Source organism: Sarcophilus harrisii, chromosome 2 (genome assembly GCF_902635505.1).
Source record: "Sarcophilus harrisii chromosome 2, mSarHar1.11, whole genome shotgun sequence".
Taxonomy (NCBI): Eukaryota; Metazoa; Chordata; class Mammalia; order Dasyuromorphia; family Dasyuridae; genus Sarcophilus; species Sarcophilus harrisii.
In genome coordinates, this window is record NC_045427.1 from 139,614,149 (window position 1) to 139,631,442 (window position 17,294).

Here is a 17,294-nt window from a genome sequence, read left to right on the forward strand (position 1 = left end):
CAAAAGTATGCTTTTAAAAAAAAATTTTAAAAAAAAGTTACATGCATCCTTTTCCATCTAGCAAGTAGCAACAATGATTTCAATTGCTCAATGTTTAGAGAATAGGAATCAACATCTCTACATGTTGCCTTTCTCTTTCTTTTTTTTTTTTTTAAATATTTATTTAAAACTTAGATACAAAATAGAAAAAGAAAAAATATTAGCATGTTGATAGTAGGACATATAAGAGGATTCAAAATATGAGGCAATAAATTTCCATTTCAAGAAAGCCTATATCATAAACACTGTGTTTAGAGCTGGCCATCTTTTCTTTGCTTCCTTGTAGGTTTTCTTTTATTCTCTGCTGTGTTTATTCTTTTTTCTCTTTTCTTTCCACCCTTCCACCTCTCTCAAGAAGGCTACAACTAAGTGCAGGTATATAAACACACATACACATTCATGCATATATCTATGTAAAGCTATACTATGCTTGACTGTCCTGTTTCTCTAAAGGTGAAAAACACCATCCTTCATAAATCCAAGGCTTTCCACGGTTTTCTAAAATCATCAACTCATAATTTCCTACACTACAACAATATTAGCCTTATATTATCCAATTATTTTAAATAGTCTATGATAATACTAATTAATATGGCTGACCCATAGCATGCTTTCCTCATTTTTCTCCTTGGATTACATCTATTTTAGTTTTAACTTTGTCTGAGATCAATGATTACTACCCCTACTAACAGCAGCAGATAAGTCTCCAAAGGAGAGAACACACGAGAAAAAGCATAGGAATGTTCATATTTAGAAGATAGCTGCTAAAGATATAGGAGAACCAAAAAAAGTATAATGTCATATAAGGCAAGAAATGTGTATTGTGCAAGTCGGGTAGCAGGGGATAAAGAGGGAGAATTAGTAGAGAAAAAAGATCCAGTGAAAAAGTTGAAAATGTTAGACTGGGAATAACAGCTACATTCAGATGCCAAAGGAGGAGAGAGATAGGATTATAAACATGAGTGAAAAAGTTAGTCTTAGAAAGGAAGATCACTTTTTTTTCCTTAGGACAGAAGGGAAGAAAAGACAGAATATAGACAGATTTTCTGAAATTAAGAGTATGGCAGGCAGGAAAGTCAAATTTCCAAGATTTAAGTATAACAAAGGACAAAGTTAGAAATTAAAAAAAAAAATTACACAAAACAGTTCTGTAATACCAATAAATGAATTTTTTTAAGGGAATTAAAAAAAAACCCACTTACTTATTTAGATCAATATCTTTCCCCTGTTGATGGGCTTCAATCAATTGTTTAATAACATCACCTATGGTCAGGATCATCAGCTCAGCAGGACTGAGATCTCCTGAAAGAAAATTAAATAAACACTTAAAACCAGAATATATTGTACAAAGTTTTAAGTTTATGTATACTATAACTTAGGAGTTTTTCTATGACTATTGACCTAACCCTACAAAATTAAAAACTCAAGCAAGACTTTTAACTTTAAGTCATCCTACCATTCTGATTACATATTTTTTTACATTTCAATAAAAATAAAGCAGATGTTTGTCTACAGTTTAAGAGAGGAATGGTTATATACTATTTTAGAAGTTCTATTTTTAAGTTATTTATTCACAGAATGGAAGTAAGCATGACAAGCAGAGAAAACATAAAGAAAATCCACTTTAAAAAGGCCTCATATTAAAAATGTTTTCATAGTGGCAAGAAACTGGAAACTGAGTGGATGCCCATCAATTGGAGAATGGCTGAATAAATTGTGGTATATGAATGTTATGGAATATTATTGTTCTGTAAGAAATGACCAGCAGGATGAGTACAGAGAGGTCTGGGGAGAATTACATGAAGTGATGCTAAGTGAAATGAGGAGAACCAGGAGATCATTCTACACACAGCAACAAGAAGACTATATGATGATCAATTCTAATGGATGTGGCTCTCTTCAACAAAGATGATTCAAACTAGTTATATCTACACCCAGAGAGAGGACTATGGGAACTGAGTGTGGACCACAACCTAGCATTTTCATTCTTTCTGTTATTTGCTAGAATTTTTGTTTTCTTTTTCAGGTTTTTTTTTTTTCTTTCTTGATCTGATTTTTCTTATGCAGCAAGATAACTGTAAAATATGTATATATATGGATTTAACATATAATTTAATATGTATTGGATTACCTGTCATCTAGGGGAGGGGAGGGGAGGAAGTAGGGGAAAATTTGGAACAGAAGGTTTTGCAAGAAAAAATTACCCATGAGGGGAAAAGTTGAAACAGAAGTTTTTGCAAGGGTCAATGTTGAAAAATTACTCATGCATATGTTTTGTAAATAAAAAGCTATAATTTAAAAAAAAAAATCTACCTTATAGAAGAAGTATAGTAGCAAAAGCAGAGCTACTGGATTAATATATGAACATATATACCATACATGCTTGAGCTAATTAGTATAAAACAGATTTAAGTCCAAAATGTCATCAAGATGGTGAAGAGTTAATACTATATGAGAGTTGGCAGAAGGAATTGGGGATGCTTAGTCTGAAGAAGACTGAAAAGGGACATGATATAGCTAGTTTTAAATGTCTGAAAAACTGTCACATGGAAAGGAGGGATCAGGTTTGTTTTTGTCTGGTCCCACAGAGTAAAACTACAATTAAGGGGTGGAAGTCTTAAATTCAAATTTAGGGGCAAAAGAAGAAAAATTTCCTGATAACACAGATATTTGTAAATATAATGGGCCACTTCTGGAATTAGTGAATTCCATGTTACTACATGTCTTGTCAGGAGGGTAGTAGTTGAAATATTATTTTAGGTGGGGATGGACTAAATAGCTGCTGACATTAATTCTCACTTTGAAATGTTGTGATAATTATTAATAGGAATGATTCTCTTCTTCCTCCTCAACTAAAGAGGAAAAGCAACAAAAATTGATAGAAAAGAGCATAAATCTGGGGAAGTGTTCTCAAAAAAATGTTACTCATAGGAAAGAAATAGATGTAATTAAAATCTTTCCTCCCACTCTCCATGCCTCTCCCAATAACTGGAAAACCCCACTAACTTCTTCTTATACTTTGCTATATATATTATAGCTAGGTGGCCCAGTGAACATGCTGATCACAGTGTTTGGTAGCAAGAACATGAGTCCAAATCTTGTCTCAGGTCTGAGCAAGTCACTTAACCTCTAGCTGCCTCAGTTTCCCCAACTACTACTACAATAATAGTACCTAATAAGAATTGCTGTGAGCATTGAATTTACATGAGGAAAAAAACATTTTGCAAAACTTTAAACAATATATAAATATCTATTATTTTGCTTTCCAACTGGTCACAAATACAAATACAAGTTGACACATATTTGCTATACTCCTATTTGCAAAGTGCTGTGATTTGTGTAGGAAATGAAGACCAAAAGCCCCACCAATATTTGTCCCTATAAAGTTTATCCACAAATATATAAACAGAACTAAAGAAAGGAGGAAATACTAACAAAATAAGAAATCAGTAAAGATTTAGGGTCTATAGGAGTAGCACCTGACCTGAGTCTTGAGGAAAGTTAGAGAATAACTTGGGATGGTTGGTAGGACAGATTTGCTCCTGGGCAAGTGCCTTGTGATAGTTATAGGTAGTTAATGGACTCTACTCAGAAAATTTTGGGGGTGACATTCTTAGGAGGAAGAGATAAGGCCTCAAATGTAATAATGAAGGCAGTATCAGTTCAACTGAGGCAGCTGGGTGGTGGAGTGGACAGAGCACTGGGCCTGGAGTTAAGACCCGAGTTCAAATTCAGCCAGACCTTCTTAGTTGTGTGACTCTGAGCAAGTCACTTAATTTTATTTGCTTGTTTCTTCATTTCTAAAATGAGCTGGAAAAGGAAATGGCAAATCACGTCAGTATCTTTGCCAAGAAAATTGCAAATGAGATTGGGTGGCAAAAGACAGACACAACTAAAATAGGTGAATAACTACAACACATAAATTTTTTAAACAATGATTATTTATTGCCTTTTTAAATACAAACATTTTGATCCTTAAAATAACCTTAGTAAAGATAAGAGCATTATTTTCCTTTTACAAATAAGGAAATACAGCAAGTTTATGTGCTATCCAAGTCCTACAGCTGACTAATTGACCAGAAACAGAATCCAATCTCCTAACTTCTTAGTTCAACATGCTTTTTCTTGATTAAAAGACTAAAAAAAAAATCATTCCCCCCCCCCCTCCAGATCCTCCTTGTAGAAAGGAAACATGAATCCAATGAAATATAAACTATCCCAAAAAATTTAATTTGAAGTTATTATAATTTAAGTTTTAATAGCCTAAAACTAAGTTTGTTTTTTTTAAAATAACTTATATTTACTGGTAAACAATGAACTGGCAGAACAGAACCCTCATATTGATTCTATAACTAGCTGTCCAAATATTTTGAGATTTCCTTTCCAAAACTCTGGCATAAGGACTCCTGTTCCCTAACACAAAGCTTCTTAAACTGGTTCAATACCGATATGAGTTTGAGTAACTAAATGTGGAGGTCATGATAAATTTGGCAACAGTGAAAGGTATCAAGTATTCCGCCATGATTTGACTTCTTTTGTAAAAAATAAACAAATACCCCCTCATACATATGAAAATTTGGTTTTGTTTTTAATAAACAGTAAAATTACACACGTATAGTGAGTAAATGAATGTGGAAGTCATGATAAATTTGGCAACAGTAAAAGGTGTCAAGTATTCCGCCATGATTTGACTTCTTTTGTAAAAAATAAATACCCCCTCATACATATGAAAATTTGGTTTTGTTTTTAATAAACAGTAAAATTACACACATATAGTGAGTAACTGAATGTGGAAGTCATGATAAATTTGGCAACAGTGAAAAGTATCAAGTATTCCGCCATGATTTGACTTCTTTTGTAAAAAATAAATACCCCCTCATACATATGAAAATTTGGTTTTGTTTTTAATAAACAGTAAAATTACACACATATAGTGAGTAACTGAATGTGGAAGTCATGATAAATTTGGCAACAGTGAAAAGTATCAAGTATTCCGCCATGATTTGACTTCTTTTGTAAAAAACAAATACCCCCTCATACATATGAAAATTTGGTTTTGTTTTTAATAAACAGTAAAATTACACACGTATATGTGTGTATATATAATATATAAAATTACATGTGTAAAGTAATGTATAAAATTACACGTGGGTGTATATATATATAGATATCTACACACACACAGACAGACCAAAGAACTGTTTTTAAATTTGTGACTTACCAGTAAGTATTTAATTTGTACATTTTTTATATAGCCACATATCCCAGGCCATGCAAAAACTTCTCGGACAGTCTCGAGGGGAAAAAGTTTAAGAAGCCCTGCTCTAACATACAAGTTACGGGGAAGAGGTGAGGGTGTCATCAGAGCGGAAAATAATTTAATTGACCAGTGGTTTTACAAGGTCAATTTCTACAAAGCGGATTTCATGTTGGACGGGAGCACCCAGAGATAAATTAAGGCAAACCTAAGGGCCTTTAAATCACAAGAGCGCACATTTTACATCTTCACAAAACCTTTTTCAAACCGCTCGAAGCTAACGAACAAACTTGACCGTGGGCGGCGAGAGGAGCCCACGAGCTCGGGGCGCCGAGCCCGCGACGAGCGGCAAGCGCGGACCGTGGAAAAGGCCCGGGAGGGGAGGAGGAAGAAGAGGAGGCTGCGTCGCGATCACAAGCGCGCCCTGGCCCGCGCACCCACACGCACACACCGACGCACGGACCCTTACACACATACACGCCGTCGGACTCGCACTCACACACGGAAGCACCCACACGCACAGCGTCACACCAAGAGCGACGCAAACGCTCTCCTCAGGACACGGAGGGCCGCTGACAAGGGCTCCCAAAGACAGAAAGGCAGACCCTCCACTTCCAACCGTTCCCCTTCGCACCTTTCCGTTTCTCCTTCATGTTGTCAGCGACGCCGGAGGCAGACGAAACTCCCGACAGAGATCTCACGCCTTCCGCTTGTAGCCGGCAAGCAAGGAAGTCCTACGGCGACGCTGTCGTAAAGTCGTCGTAAAGCGGCACTTCCTCCCTTCTTCCCCGTGAGAGAAAAGAAACGAGATAAAGATCATAGGAAATTTAGTTTGTTCCTTTAGCGCCTATTGTGTGCGGGGAAATTGTGGTAGTTACCAAATTGTTCGGGAGAGACCTGAAGAAGTTAGGGGAGGAGACTGGTTCCAGATAATACTTGATGTCCTTTCTTCTAACTTCGTTTCCTTTGTAATAATTTTATTTTATTATTATTTATTTATTAATAATATAATTATAATATATTATATAATATATAATAATATGTGTTATATATAATGTATATTATTATATAATATATAATATAATATAACATATAATATAAAATATATATAATTATATAAAATATAATGCAAATAAAATAGAATATATATAATATTATAGTATATATCATGTTATATTATAATAATTTATTATTTTATTTATTTTTTATTATTATTTTATTATTTAAAATATTTTATTTAACGTTATTCCGACGTGATTTCATAGATGTCAGCCAACTGCCGGAGCAGTCCGCGACGCAAAAACGGTTAAGAATGGATGATTTTAGTCCGAGTCTCTGATTTTATAAAAGAAGAAATTGAGACCTAGAGAGAGTAAGCGGCGTAGAGCTAGTCAGAGGCAGGACCGCCCCTCCCCCCCCCCCCCCCCCCCCCCCCCCCCCCCCCCCCCCCCCCCCCCCCCCCCCCCCCCCCCCCCCCCCCCCCCCCCCCCCCCGTGCCTCCAAAGCCGCGTCCTTCTCCCTACGTCACCGCTTCCTTTGTCGCTCCATCTCTGAATCTGGCCCGACGGGCCGCGGAGCCAGCCGACACTGAAACGGGCCCTGCCTTTGAGGTGCTGCGTTCTCCGGTGGGAAGCCGGCGTTTAGAACGTTCAGAGTAAAGTGTCAGCCCATGGTTTAGCCCCTCCCTAGATCGGGCGTGCCTTACGCGGCGTGACCGATGCGTTTACAAGAAGTGCCCGCGTTGAGCCTGGATTGGATACGGGTACGGTCACGGCTCTCCGCTATACTCTTTGGCCTTTCCCGTGGCGGCCGCAAGCACCCGCACACCTCTTTCCAAACTTGGACCCTCAGGGCTTCTCCCCCTCCCCCCCCCCGGGGAACTGTGACCCAAAAGTGTGTGTGACCAGTAGTTAATCAGTGCCAGCGAAAGGTCCCCCTTTTTGTCCAACCCCCTGCGTGAGGGCTCAGAGCTTCTGAAACTGCTGCTGCTGTTGCTCTGTATTTGGGCTCCCCGGGCCTCCACCCCCAGGCCACAGACTTCTTTTTTTTGAAACGTGTCCCCTGACTTGTTGGCTCCCACACTCCAAAATTTGATTTCAGGAATTATTTAAAAGCCCTGTGTGGGAAACCGTGGGGGAGTTCTGAGAGCGGCTGCCCCTAATGCGCTCTCTTGGTTCTGCACACACAGCGGTTACATTTAGATAGATTAATGCGCCTGTTCCTCCAAACTTTCTCCGGCATCCTGAACATGGAACATCCTAAAGAAGGACGCACGTGGAGTTCTCCAAAGTTGGTATCTGAGCCGAGTTTTTCCCCCCTCACACATTGGACTTGAGTGGATTATGGAAATCCATCATGTCATCTCATCTCATGGGGCTCATCTTGGAGGATGTAACCCCACTCAGGATAGGGTTTCTTCTTAAATTTTTTTTTGTTTTAATTAATAATAGCTTTTTATTTTCAAAATACATGCAAAATCTTGTGTCCCAAATTTTTCTCTCTCCACCTCTACCCCACTCCCCTCTCCTGGGCAGCAAGTAATACAATATATAGCAATATATAGATTAAATATGTACAGTTCTTGTAAATAAATTTCTACATTTGTCATGCTACACAAGAAAAATCAGATCAAAAAGTAAAAAAAAAAAAAAAAAAAAAAAAAGGGAAAATACTATGTTGCAAGCCACATTCAGTCCCCAGAATCTTCTTTCTACATGCAGATGGCTCTCTTTATCACAAGTCTATTAGAATGGCAGACCAAGGTTTCTTAATCTGGAGTCCTTGAACTTGTTTGTTTTTAAAGTATTTTCCAATACTTTATTTGAATATAACTGTTTTTTTTTTTTTGCAAGATTATGTGTTTCATTTTTATGCATTTAAAAATATTACTTTTAAGAACAGATTTATGGATTTTAGCAAACTACCAAAGGTGGACATACATACACACACACACACACACACACACACCCTGATGTAGACAGTATGGCCTTATTGCTAAGTGTCTTAACCCTGATACTCATTATAATAGCTTAGGGCAAGAACAGGCTTTCCTGATACTAATCTACTTAAGGATAGAACCTTCTGCTCTGATAGCCTTGGACTATGTAGACAGGGTGCCCAGAAATGCATATGAAATTTGGAAGTTTAAATTGCCTTTTTCCCCCCAGGGATATTCATTCTAGATCCCAAACTAAGAATGTCAAAAGAGAGAATGGAAGGTTGCTACAAAGTTAGAGAGTGATGATGTGAGAAAAGGGAGGACAGGGCTGGAGAGCAGCAACCTCCCTGGTTTCTGTTCTGAAGTAATTAACACTGTGTGGAACCTGGGGTTCCTCTCTGGTCCTCAACTTTTCCATTTGTCAGTTTATCACAGTCCTCTGTCACAGGACAGAGAGTTCCTAAATTATACCCTTCCAGCCTGAATCCAAGAGTGCATGTGCTTTCTTGGCTGCCGAACCACATTGTTTAGTTGTTTCTAAATAATTTCTGAGACCTTGAAGGGTGACTCAACTTGATCATTACCAAACAGGGCTCTAGCTTTGAAGAAGCTGGACCTTCACATTCTAGTGAAAGCTAGACTTCTTTTCACATTTTACTGGCTAAGTGCTGCAGGTCATAGGATTCTAGACTTTGAGTCTGGAAGACTTGATTAAACACTGCCTTGAGCACTTACTAGCTTATGACCCTGAATAAGTCCCCTGCACTCTCAGTTTTTGATGTCCTCATCTGTAAAATGGCAAAAATAATAGCACCTACCTTATGGGGTGCTTGTGAGAATCAAGTGAGAGAATGTATGTAAAGCATTAGCAAACTTCTAAAGGGCTTTATGAGCTTTTATTTTTTATCACTACTGTCTCCTTAAGCAAGATGCAGAGGATATGAGCTCCCTCTGTGTTTGGGACTCTGGACAAAGCCTATGCTCCAAGAAGACCGGAGGACCAGGGGCAATAAGCTCCTACCCCCTCAGAAAGAGCATAAGCCATTTCCTTAGCAGTTCATATAATTTTGCTTCTGTCACTGGACTCTCTATCAGTCAGTCCAAGCTTCTTCTGAGGGCCCCCTGTGGGCAGATTCCTGAACTAGGAGCTCTCTGGGGGCTGGGACCATGAGGGAAGGTGTGAGGGATAAGGAAAAGGAGAAGCACAACAGCAAGTCCTGTCCTCATTGAACCTGTGTGTTCTCCCTTCCCACACACAGCCATCTCTTTCAGTGACTACAGCTAATCAGCCCTTCCTACCTCTGAAGTCTCTCCACCAGCCGTATCTTCTTTTATTCCTCTTTTCTATCTGACCATTGCTGTCTCTTGTCCCTTCAGGGTGCTCATGCATCCCAGGGTCTCATTGATTCTGCCTTTTCTTACATTCTTTTCCTTGATGATCTTGCTCTTCTTGACTCACTTGTCATCACTGGTAGTGACTTCCCTTGGTTAATTATCTTCAAATTATTCTACCTGCACCTTGTTTGCACATGATACTAGTTATTTGGAGGTCCTTCCCCTCTCTCCCCCCATTGGACTGTGAGCTCCTTGAGGAGGAAGAACTGATTGTTCCTTTTTTATCCCTAGGATTTAGCACCATTCCTGACCCTCAGTAGGAGATTCATTAGTGCTTGTTAACTGACTGATTGTTACATTTATCTTCTAAGTGTAGAATGGGACTTTTTCCCACAAGAATATATCCAACTCATGAAGATAGTTTTCATAATAACAACATTAATCACAGTAACGATGATTTCTATTTGACTCATATTTCAATGCCAGTAATAATCTGGTCAGATGGAAAGGTCCCATAGTACTTAAGGCACAGCTGCAGAACAGATGACATGTCATGTTCACTGATAAAACCCCAACAGTTTGTGAAGCTGTCCCGTTTGATGGTATCAAGGAATTTGATGAGAAGAGCTTTCTTTCCTGAGTTTTTATCAGCACATGTAGCTGTAGAAGCAATCTGGAGGATGAGTTGCCAGGCTATGTCTCCAGGGCAGTCATCTGTATTCCAGAATGAAGATAGACCCCAGTCAGCATTTCCCCCTTGCCTTTCTAGGTCTGCTCTCTGATTGTCAGGCTGTACTCTACTCATACTATGGTCAGCCCAGGGCTCCTGCCTGGCAGTCTCCAGTTTCTCCCACCTGCCTGCCTAAGAGCTCAGCTGTTTGCCCAGAGATTCCTCTGGACCCTGGACTATTTCTGGAATTGGGGGAGGAGGAGAGAGAGCTAAGAATTCACCCTCAGTGAAGGGCCCTCACTTGCTTCCATTCCCTTGCCTTGGGGCTTCTTGAAGATTAGTTGAGCTGAACATCCCAGGTAGATTTAGTGCCTGAGGTGCCTGAGGGAACTTGGATCAGCCTCTGAAAATATTAGGAAGGGCTTGGAGTGCCCATTCTAGGCCCAAGCTGTGACCCCCCACAAGCCCACCATTGCCCATCTCACCTGCCCCTCAGGATGACTGCTGCTTCCCACTCTTGGGGGTCCTGGCTACTGCCCAGAAAGTTCTCCAAAGAGTCAAGCCAGACAGTTGTGTGGAAACCTTAAGGCCCTGGGCAAATGCCACCCCCCCCCCTTATTTCTTCTTGATTCTGACTTCCAGCATCCTTTAGGAATTAGGTTTGTTTCTTTGGAGGTTTCTGTCTGGTATCCTGGGAGGGCCTGGGAGGTCTCCTCACTCTGTCTAGAACTCTGGAAGCTCAGAATTGGAGGCTGTTTTAAACCTCCCTTTGTCACCGCCTTGTCCTCCTCCTCCCAGCTTGAGACAAGTGTAAGAATCAGAGGTCCAGAGGTGTTGGGAGTCTCAAATGGATGAGATTAGGGTTCCTGGTGGTCAGAGAGTTAAATGATGAGGTTAGTGGCAGGTTTGGGGTTCAGGAAACCAAATGAAGAGGTTTGGTTCTCCTAAATCCCCTTAGGATTTGGCACAGGGCAGGGAGTTGTGGGAACCCCCTTCTGGCAGCGCAGAGATCCTTCATAAAGGAATTATGAATCAGAAAAGCTAGACTGATAAAAAGTTTATTATTAGCATTGGGAAGTCACCTTTGCTATGCATGAATAGAAAGACTGAATTCCTTAATGTCAAGGTTTTGACAGAGAAGTAAAGTTTCTAGTAGAGAAATCCCATCAGAGAGGTATAAAATCTTGTTAGGGAAATAGGTGAGACAGATAACAAGAGGGTAATTCTGAAAGAGAATATCATTTCAGCGGGCAGAGGTTTGCTGCTATGCCAGGGATGATATATTAGGTCTTCTGCAAGGACTGAGCTTAAAATTGTCATTTTTATAATTGAAGCCTTGGCTACAAGCTGGGGTTTGCTCTTGATGGGGGCTAGGTGGGCTTGAGCTGGAATTAAATGAGTCTTTTTTGACTAATCTTTAATTCAATAGGGTTGGAATTCTCCAGCCAGGGACTCAACTAGCCTCACCTAGATAAACCACTTTTACCTTGATTCCCTGGGGCAGATCTCACAGAGGCAGGATTCAAGGAGAATTTCTCCTTCAAGAAGCTTCTCAAATGCTCTACTTCATGGCTCATTCCCAAAGTCAGAGAAAGAGAAAGAGAAAGAATTTGGGGGCTCCCTTCATCAAAATGAGATAATGGATGCAGAGTGTTTTTCAAAACTCAGAATGCTATAGAAATGCCTATTATGATTATTACTGTTACTGACAAGAGTGAACTCTGTATGACCTGAGTGAGCCCTGTAAAATTATGTAAAATCACAAAAAAATGAACTCTTTGATCTACAAACCCAAATGGTCTTACATCCTCTCAGAGCAAGATAAGCTTTCTTGGGGGAAGTCACAACCCAGGCAAGATTTCACATTTACTTAAGATTTCTCTTAGACTCATACATAAAATAGGTCTTCAAAAAATGACTTTTTGCAGGTCACTTCTCCCTTGAGAATGATTTGTCCTCCAAGACAATCCCTCTTGGTGTTTCTTTAGCAATAAAACCTTTTTATCATACATAGTCTCTGAGTTTAGCAAATTCTTTCGCTCAGAACTTGCTTTGGAGAGGAGGATCCCCATCCATTCCTGCCTAACCTCTTCATTGGTACCCTTATCCCTCATCATTACTATTGGCCTTCAATCTGGTGATGGCTTCATTCCCTGAACCTCCTATAGCAGTCCTGGGCTAAGCTCTAGCAAGGAGCAATACAGGAAAGTTGGTGAATGTCTAACATGCCCCTTGGTGTGTGTGTGGGGGTGTTTGCCTAACAGATTTTTAAGTTTAACCTTTCAGTGGGCAGGCAGCAGTGAAGTAGGAGGGGGAGGAAGTGCAGAGGGCATAAACTAGCCAGATCCTAGTAGCCATGACAGTTAGGAAAACAACATAATTATATCTCCCTATTAACTACTTGAACAGGTCAGTGAGAAAGACAAAGCTTCTACTGTTATGATTATTTTGGAGTAGTAGGACCTTTCACATGCATATGATTCAGTTTGGAGTAGTAGGATCTTTCACATGCATCTATTCATTTTGGAGTAGTAGTATCTTTCACATTCATCTGGCTGGTACATGTCTGCAAACCTAGGGTCTCATCCTCTTTGGAGCTCCCAGGTTCCTTGACATCTTTCCCCACCAAGCTTTTACTTCCTTCATATGTCAACCCCTCAAAAATACACTTTCCATCAGCCCCCTTGCCAATAAAGACTACTTTTGGATGACAGCTTCCTGCATTAACCAAGTATTCTTACAAACTAATTATTAATTAGCCCATGAGTGGATGCTTGGAGCCCAAGGGAAATTATTCTGATATCTGTTTCCTCCTGCCTGCATCTGGGACTCACCTCTGTGTTCAAATAGCAAGCTAATGCCCTGTAATAATGGAGGAGACACCTGTGTTCCCATACTTACAGCCCTTTCTAACCTCAGTTTGGGTGGAAGGTGTCCAAAGTGATGGAGCTCTAGGGTCCTGAAAGAAGAAGCAATGTCTGTCTCCAACTTCCCCAAATCTTATAAATCTGTTGCAGGTGGGTGAGTGGGTATTTGCTGGAGTTAATAGGAGTTTTAACAGTTCTATGCCTTCTCCCTGACAGAATCACTATTTCTATAACCAATTCTCTACCCTCTCAATTTACTATCTACTTAGAACAAAGACTCATTTGACCTACCTCATCCTTAGTAGTAGATGTGAAGATATCTTGAAATCTTTTAGGTATTTTATTCTGAATACTTATCATTAATATAGCTAAAGCTTGAAACCTAAAAAGAATTTTAATCTGCTACTAGATTTGATGCTTCAATCTCTTTTAGTAGTCACCATTATTTTAAATAAATAATAATGTGTAATGTTCCTAGATGTTTTCTAGGTTCTTTGTACTAAAGATTGTCCTAGCACCAGTTTATTCTGCAGGATACTTATTAGGGAGGGCATTCAGTAACTACAGACTGATGTAAATTAATGAAATTTGAAATAAAAAATCCAGACTAATTAAAGCCTTTTTGCTTTAATTTAAATTTAATCTCCCTTAATATAGAAAAAAATTTCCCTTCGTTTCTTAGAGGGCTGTTATAGGTAGGGAGACCATTCATCATTATATCTTCTTTAGTCCAAACACTTTCTCCAAAGAAAATGTCAAAGTCAGATGGTTTGTGATTTATGTGTCAGTGTTTATTATATGATTATTTCCAAAAGGCACAGGTATTAGTTGTGCTCCAACAGAGAACCAAAGGAGGCTCTTTTGGAGATCCTTAGTCCTTCAGTAGCAATCACCTGATCTGAAAGAGAAAGAAAGAATGACTTGGTGGGGTCCCTCCCACAGTCCCTGGAGACAACTTTCCTGGTATTCAATGTGCTGCTACTTTTAGGATCATAGAAATGGAAAGAAATTTAAAGATCCTTTTTCCAGGTGAGGAAATGGGAGAACTTATTGCTTATTGAATTGAACTGAATAAACTTTATAGAAGAGGCTCAATGGTAAAGGATAGGAAAAGCTGGAAATCAGATAAAAGTCATTTTTGTTATCTACCTCCCAAGATTGATATGAAGAAAAGACAAATTTTTTTGTACTTGGATTCCCCCTTTGTATTTTGTGTACCCATCACTTGGCCATATTTTATTTTTTATTTATTTTTGTCTATGTTTTAACCTGCTTCTAGATTTAATACTTCAAGAAGGCAAAGGGTCTCTCTTACCTTTCTTTGCATTTCTCTGAAAGCCTAGCACAGTGCTCTGCACACTTAATAAATAGAATGAAAAAAAGAAAGGAAGGGAAGGAGAAAGGGAGAAAAAGAAGGAAAGGCCATTACGTTTCACAGCAGCTCATGGCATCCTTCATGCAGAGACAAGTCTCACACTGGCTGTTTTGCCATTTGGATCCCAACTTGTATATTGTATTATCAATTTCATCGATGCATTTATTTCTGGGACCTATTAAAAAAGATATACAACAAAGTCATCTCCATTCCATTTTTATGAACAACTCCAGCCTAATCAAAAAAGAATTAGATGAGCATATGATAGGGGATTTTGATGGTTTCTTGCATTAAACTGAGAACTTCTTTTTTAAAAGATAACGTTTTAAAAATGTATTTTAAAAAACTTAAATGCAGAATAAGAAAAAAACAAAATAGAAAAAGAAATATGGAAAAAAGAAAAAACTGAAAAACACTGTCATGTGCTCAGCTGAACATCAGGAAGAATTCAAAGTATGTAACAATAAATTTCCATTTCATGAAAACATATAATAATATCAGGTATTGTATTAATAACTGTCCATCTTTTCTTTGCTTCCTTGTAGATTTTTTTTTGTTATCTGCTGTGAATTTTTACTTTATTCACTTTTCCCTCTTTCCTTCCCTCCACCTCCCCAAGCAAGTTTAGTTAAGCACATATAAATATATTTACATATACATATATATGACACGTACATATGTATCTATCTACATAGATACATATACACAGCTACACACAGACACACATATACATATATGTACAAATGTATACCCATGTATTAACATACACAAAATACTTATACATACACATATACACATACACTCACATACATCTAAAACAATTTCATATAGCTGACATATAATGTAAATGTTTTTTCTTGATCAAATCTTTTTTAAGTTTGTCATTGTCTGAGATCAATGCTTACTATCTCTACCTTTTTTCCAATAAATTTTACTTCTGGTCATTGTTATAATGTTTGTGTATATCTTTTATTTCATATCCCTAGTAACTCTTCTGCTTTACTTTTACCTGTTAATTTGTCTTTCTATTACTTAACCTCTCCAACACCCCCACACACACTCCAGGAGAGCTTCTTAAAAGCAGAACTCTTTTATTTCCCTTTTTTAATATGCCCATTATTTAGCACAGTGCTCACATAGCAGGCAGTTAATACATGCTTTCTGATTGACTAACAGACTGATTATGGTTAAAATTTAATTTCTTCTGCATCTTGCCAAAATAATAATGATGATAAAAAATCAAGCCATTCTCCAATTGAAAAATGGTCAAAGGATATGAACAGACAATTCTCAGATGAAGACATTGAAACTATTTCTAGTCATATGAAAAGATGCTCCAAGTCATTATTAATCAGAGAAATGCAAATTAAGACAACTCTAAGATACCACTACACACCTGTCAGATTGGCTAAGATGACAGGAACAAATAATGATGATTGTTGGAGGGGATGTGGGAAAACTGGGACATTGATTCATTGTTGGTGGAGTTGTGAACGAATCCAACCATTTTGGAGAGTAGTTTGGAACTATGCTCAAAAAGTTATCAAACTGTGCATACCCTTTGATCCAGCAGTGTTACTACTGGGATTATATCCCAAAGAGATTATAAAGAAGGGAAAGGGACCTGTATGTGCACGAATGTTTGTGGCAGCCCTTTTTGTAGTGGCTAGAAACTGGAAACTGAATGGATGTCCATCAGTTGGAGAATGGCTGAATAAATTGTGGTATATGAAAATTATGGAATATTACTGTTCTGTAAGAAATGACCAACAGGATGATTTCAGAAAGGCCTGGAGAGACTTACACGAACTGATGCTAAGTGAAATGAGCAGGACCAGGAGATCATTATATACTTCAACAACAATACTAGATGATGACTAGTCCTGATGGATCAGGCCATCCTCAGCAACAAGATCAACCAAATCATTTCTAATGGAGCAGTAATGAACTGAACTAACTATACCCAGAAAAAGAACTCTGGGAGATGACTAAAACCATTACATTGAATTCCCAGTCCCTATATTTATGCCCACCTGCATCTTTGATTTCCTTCACAAGCTAATTGTACAATAATTCAGAGTCTGATTCTTTTTGTACAGCAAAATAATGTTTTGGTCATGTATACTTATTGTGTATCTAAGTTATATTTTAATATATTTAACATCTACTGGTCATCCTGCCATTTAGGGGAGGGGGTGGGGGGGGTAAGAGGTGAAAAATTGGAACAAGAGGTTTGGCAATTGTTAATGCTGTAAAGTTACCCATGTATACATCCTGTAAATTAAAGGCTATTAAATAAAATAAAAAATTAAAAAAAAAAAAAAAAAAAAAAAAAAAACAAAATAATAATGATGTTAACTATATTTTAAGGATCTGTGATTTTATCAGTGTGAGTGCTCAATGCAGCAATTCAACTGATCATATATCCAGAACCTATACTGGTTTTATACCCTGGGATAAAAAACATCGAATCAGAGGGATGAATGATGGAGAGAGAACAATACAATGGGCCCCCTGTAAGAAAACAGAAAATATGCCCTCTCTATCCTTGTAATATCTCTCCTTTCAGGTCCCCTTTCCTCCTCATGTAGCAGCTAGCTTGGATCAGGCTCAGGATTTCTTCTCCTGATGCTTGGATTATTGTAGTATCTTTTTAAAGTTCTCATGGTTTTCCCTGTCCAAATTTCTCCTCATTGCAGTCTATCTTTACTCAGTCTCAAAACAGACTTTCCTAAACCTCAGTTTTTACCATGTCATAACACTACTCAACAAATTCTATTGCATCTAGGCTCAACTATGAAATCCTCAATTTG

At 38.4% G+C, this 17,294-nt stretch overlaps 1 protein-coding gene across 5 annotated transcripts in view; it reads right to left on the reverse strand.

The window, feature by feature from the left end:
• The window catches only part of ELP3 (elongator acetyltransferase complex subunit 3), a 95,137-nt gene extending 88,179 nt beyond the window's left edge, over nucleotides 1–6,958 (reverse strand). The window contains exons 1-3 of one of the 5 annotated variants that reach the window (XM_031950942.1): nucleotides 6,825–6,958; nucleotides 5,931–6,079; nucleotides 1,242–1,341 (exon numbers count right to left, since the gene is read on the reverse strand). In XM_031950942.1, the coding sequence (XP_031806802.1) occupies nucleotides 1,242–1,341; nucleotides 5,931–5,949 (119 nt within the window). In that variant the 5' untranslated portion in view covers nucleotides 5,950–6,079; nucleotides 6,825–6,958. Of the gene's footprint in view, nucleotides 1–1,241; nucleotides 1,342–5,260; nucleotides 5,880–5,930; nucleotides 6,241–6,824 lie in introns of those variants that run through there. The other 4 variants (XM_031950943.1, XM_031950940.1, XM_031950944.1 and 1 more) reach the window with 4 other exon arrangements.
• Between the last annotated feature and the right edge of the window lie 10,336 nt (nucleotides 6,959–17,294).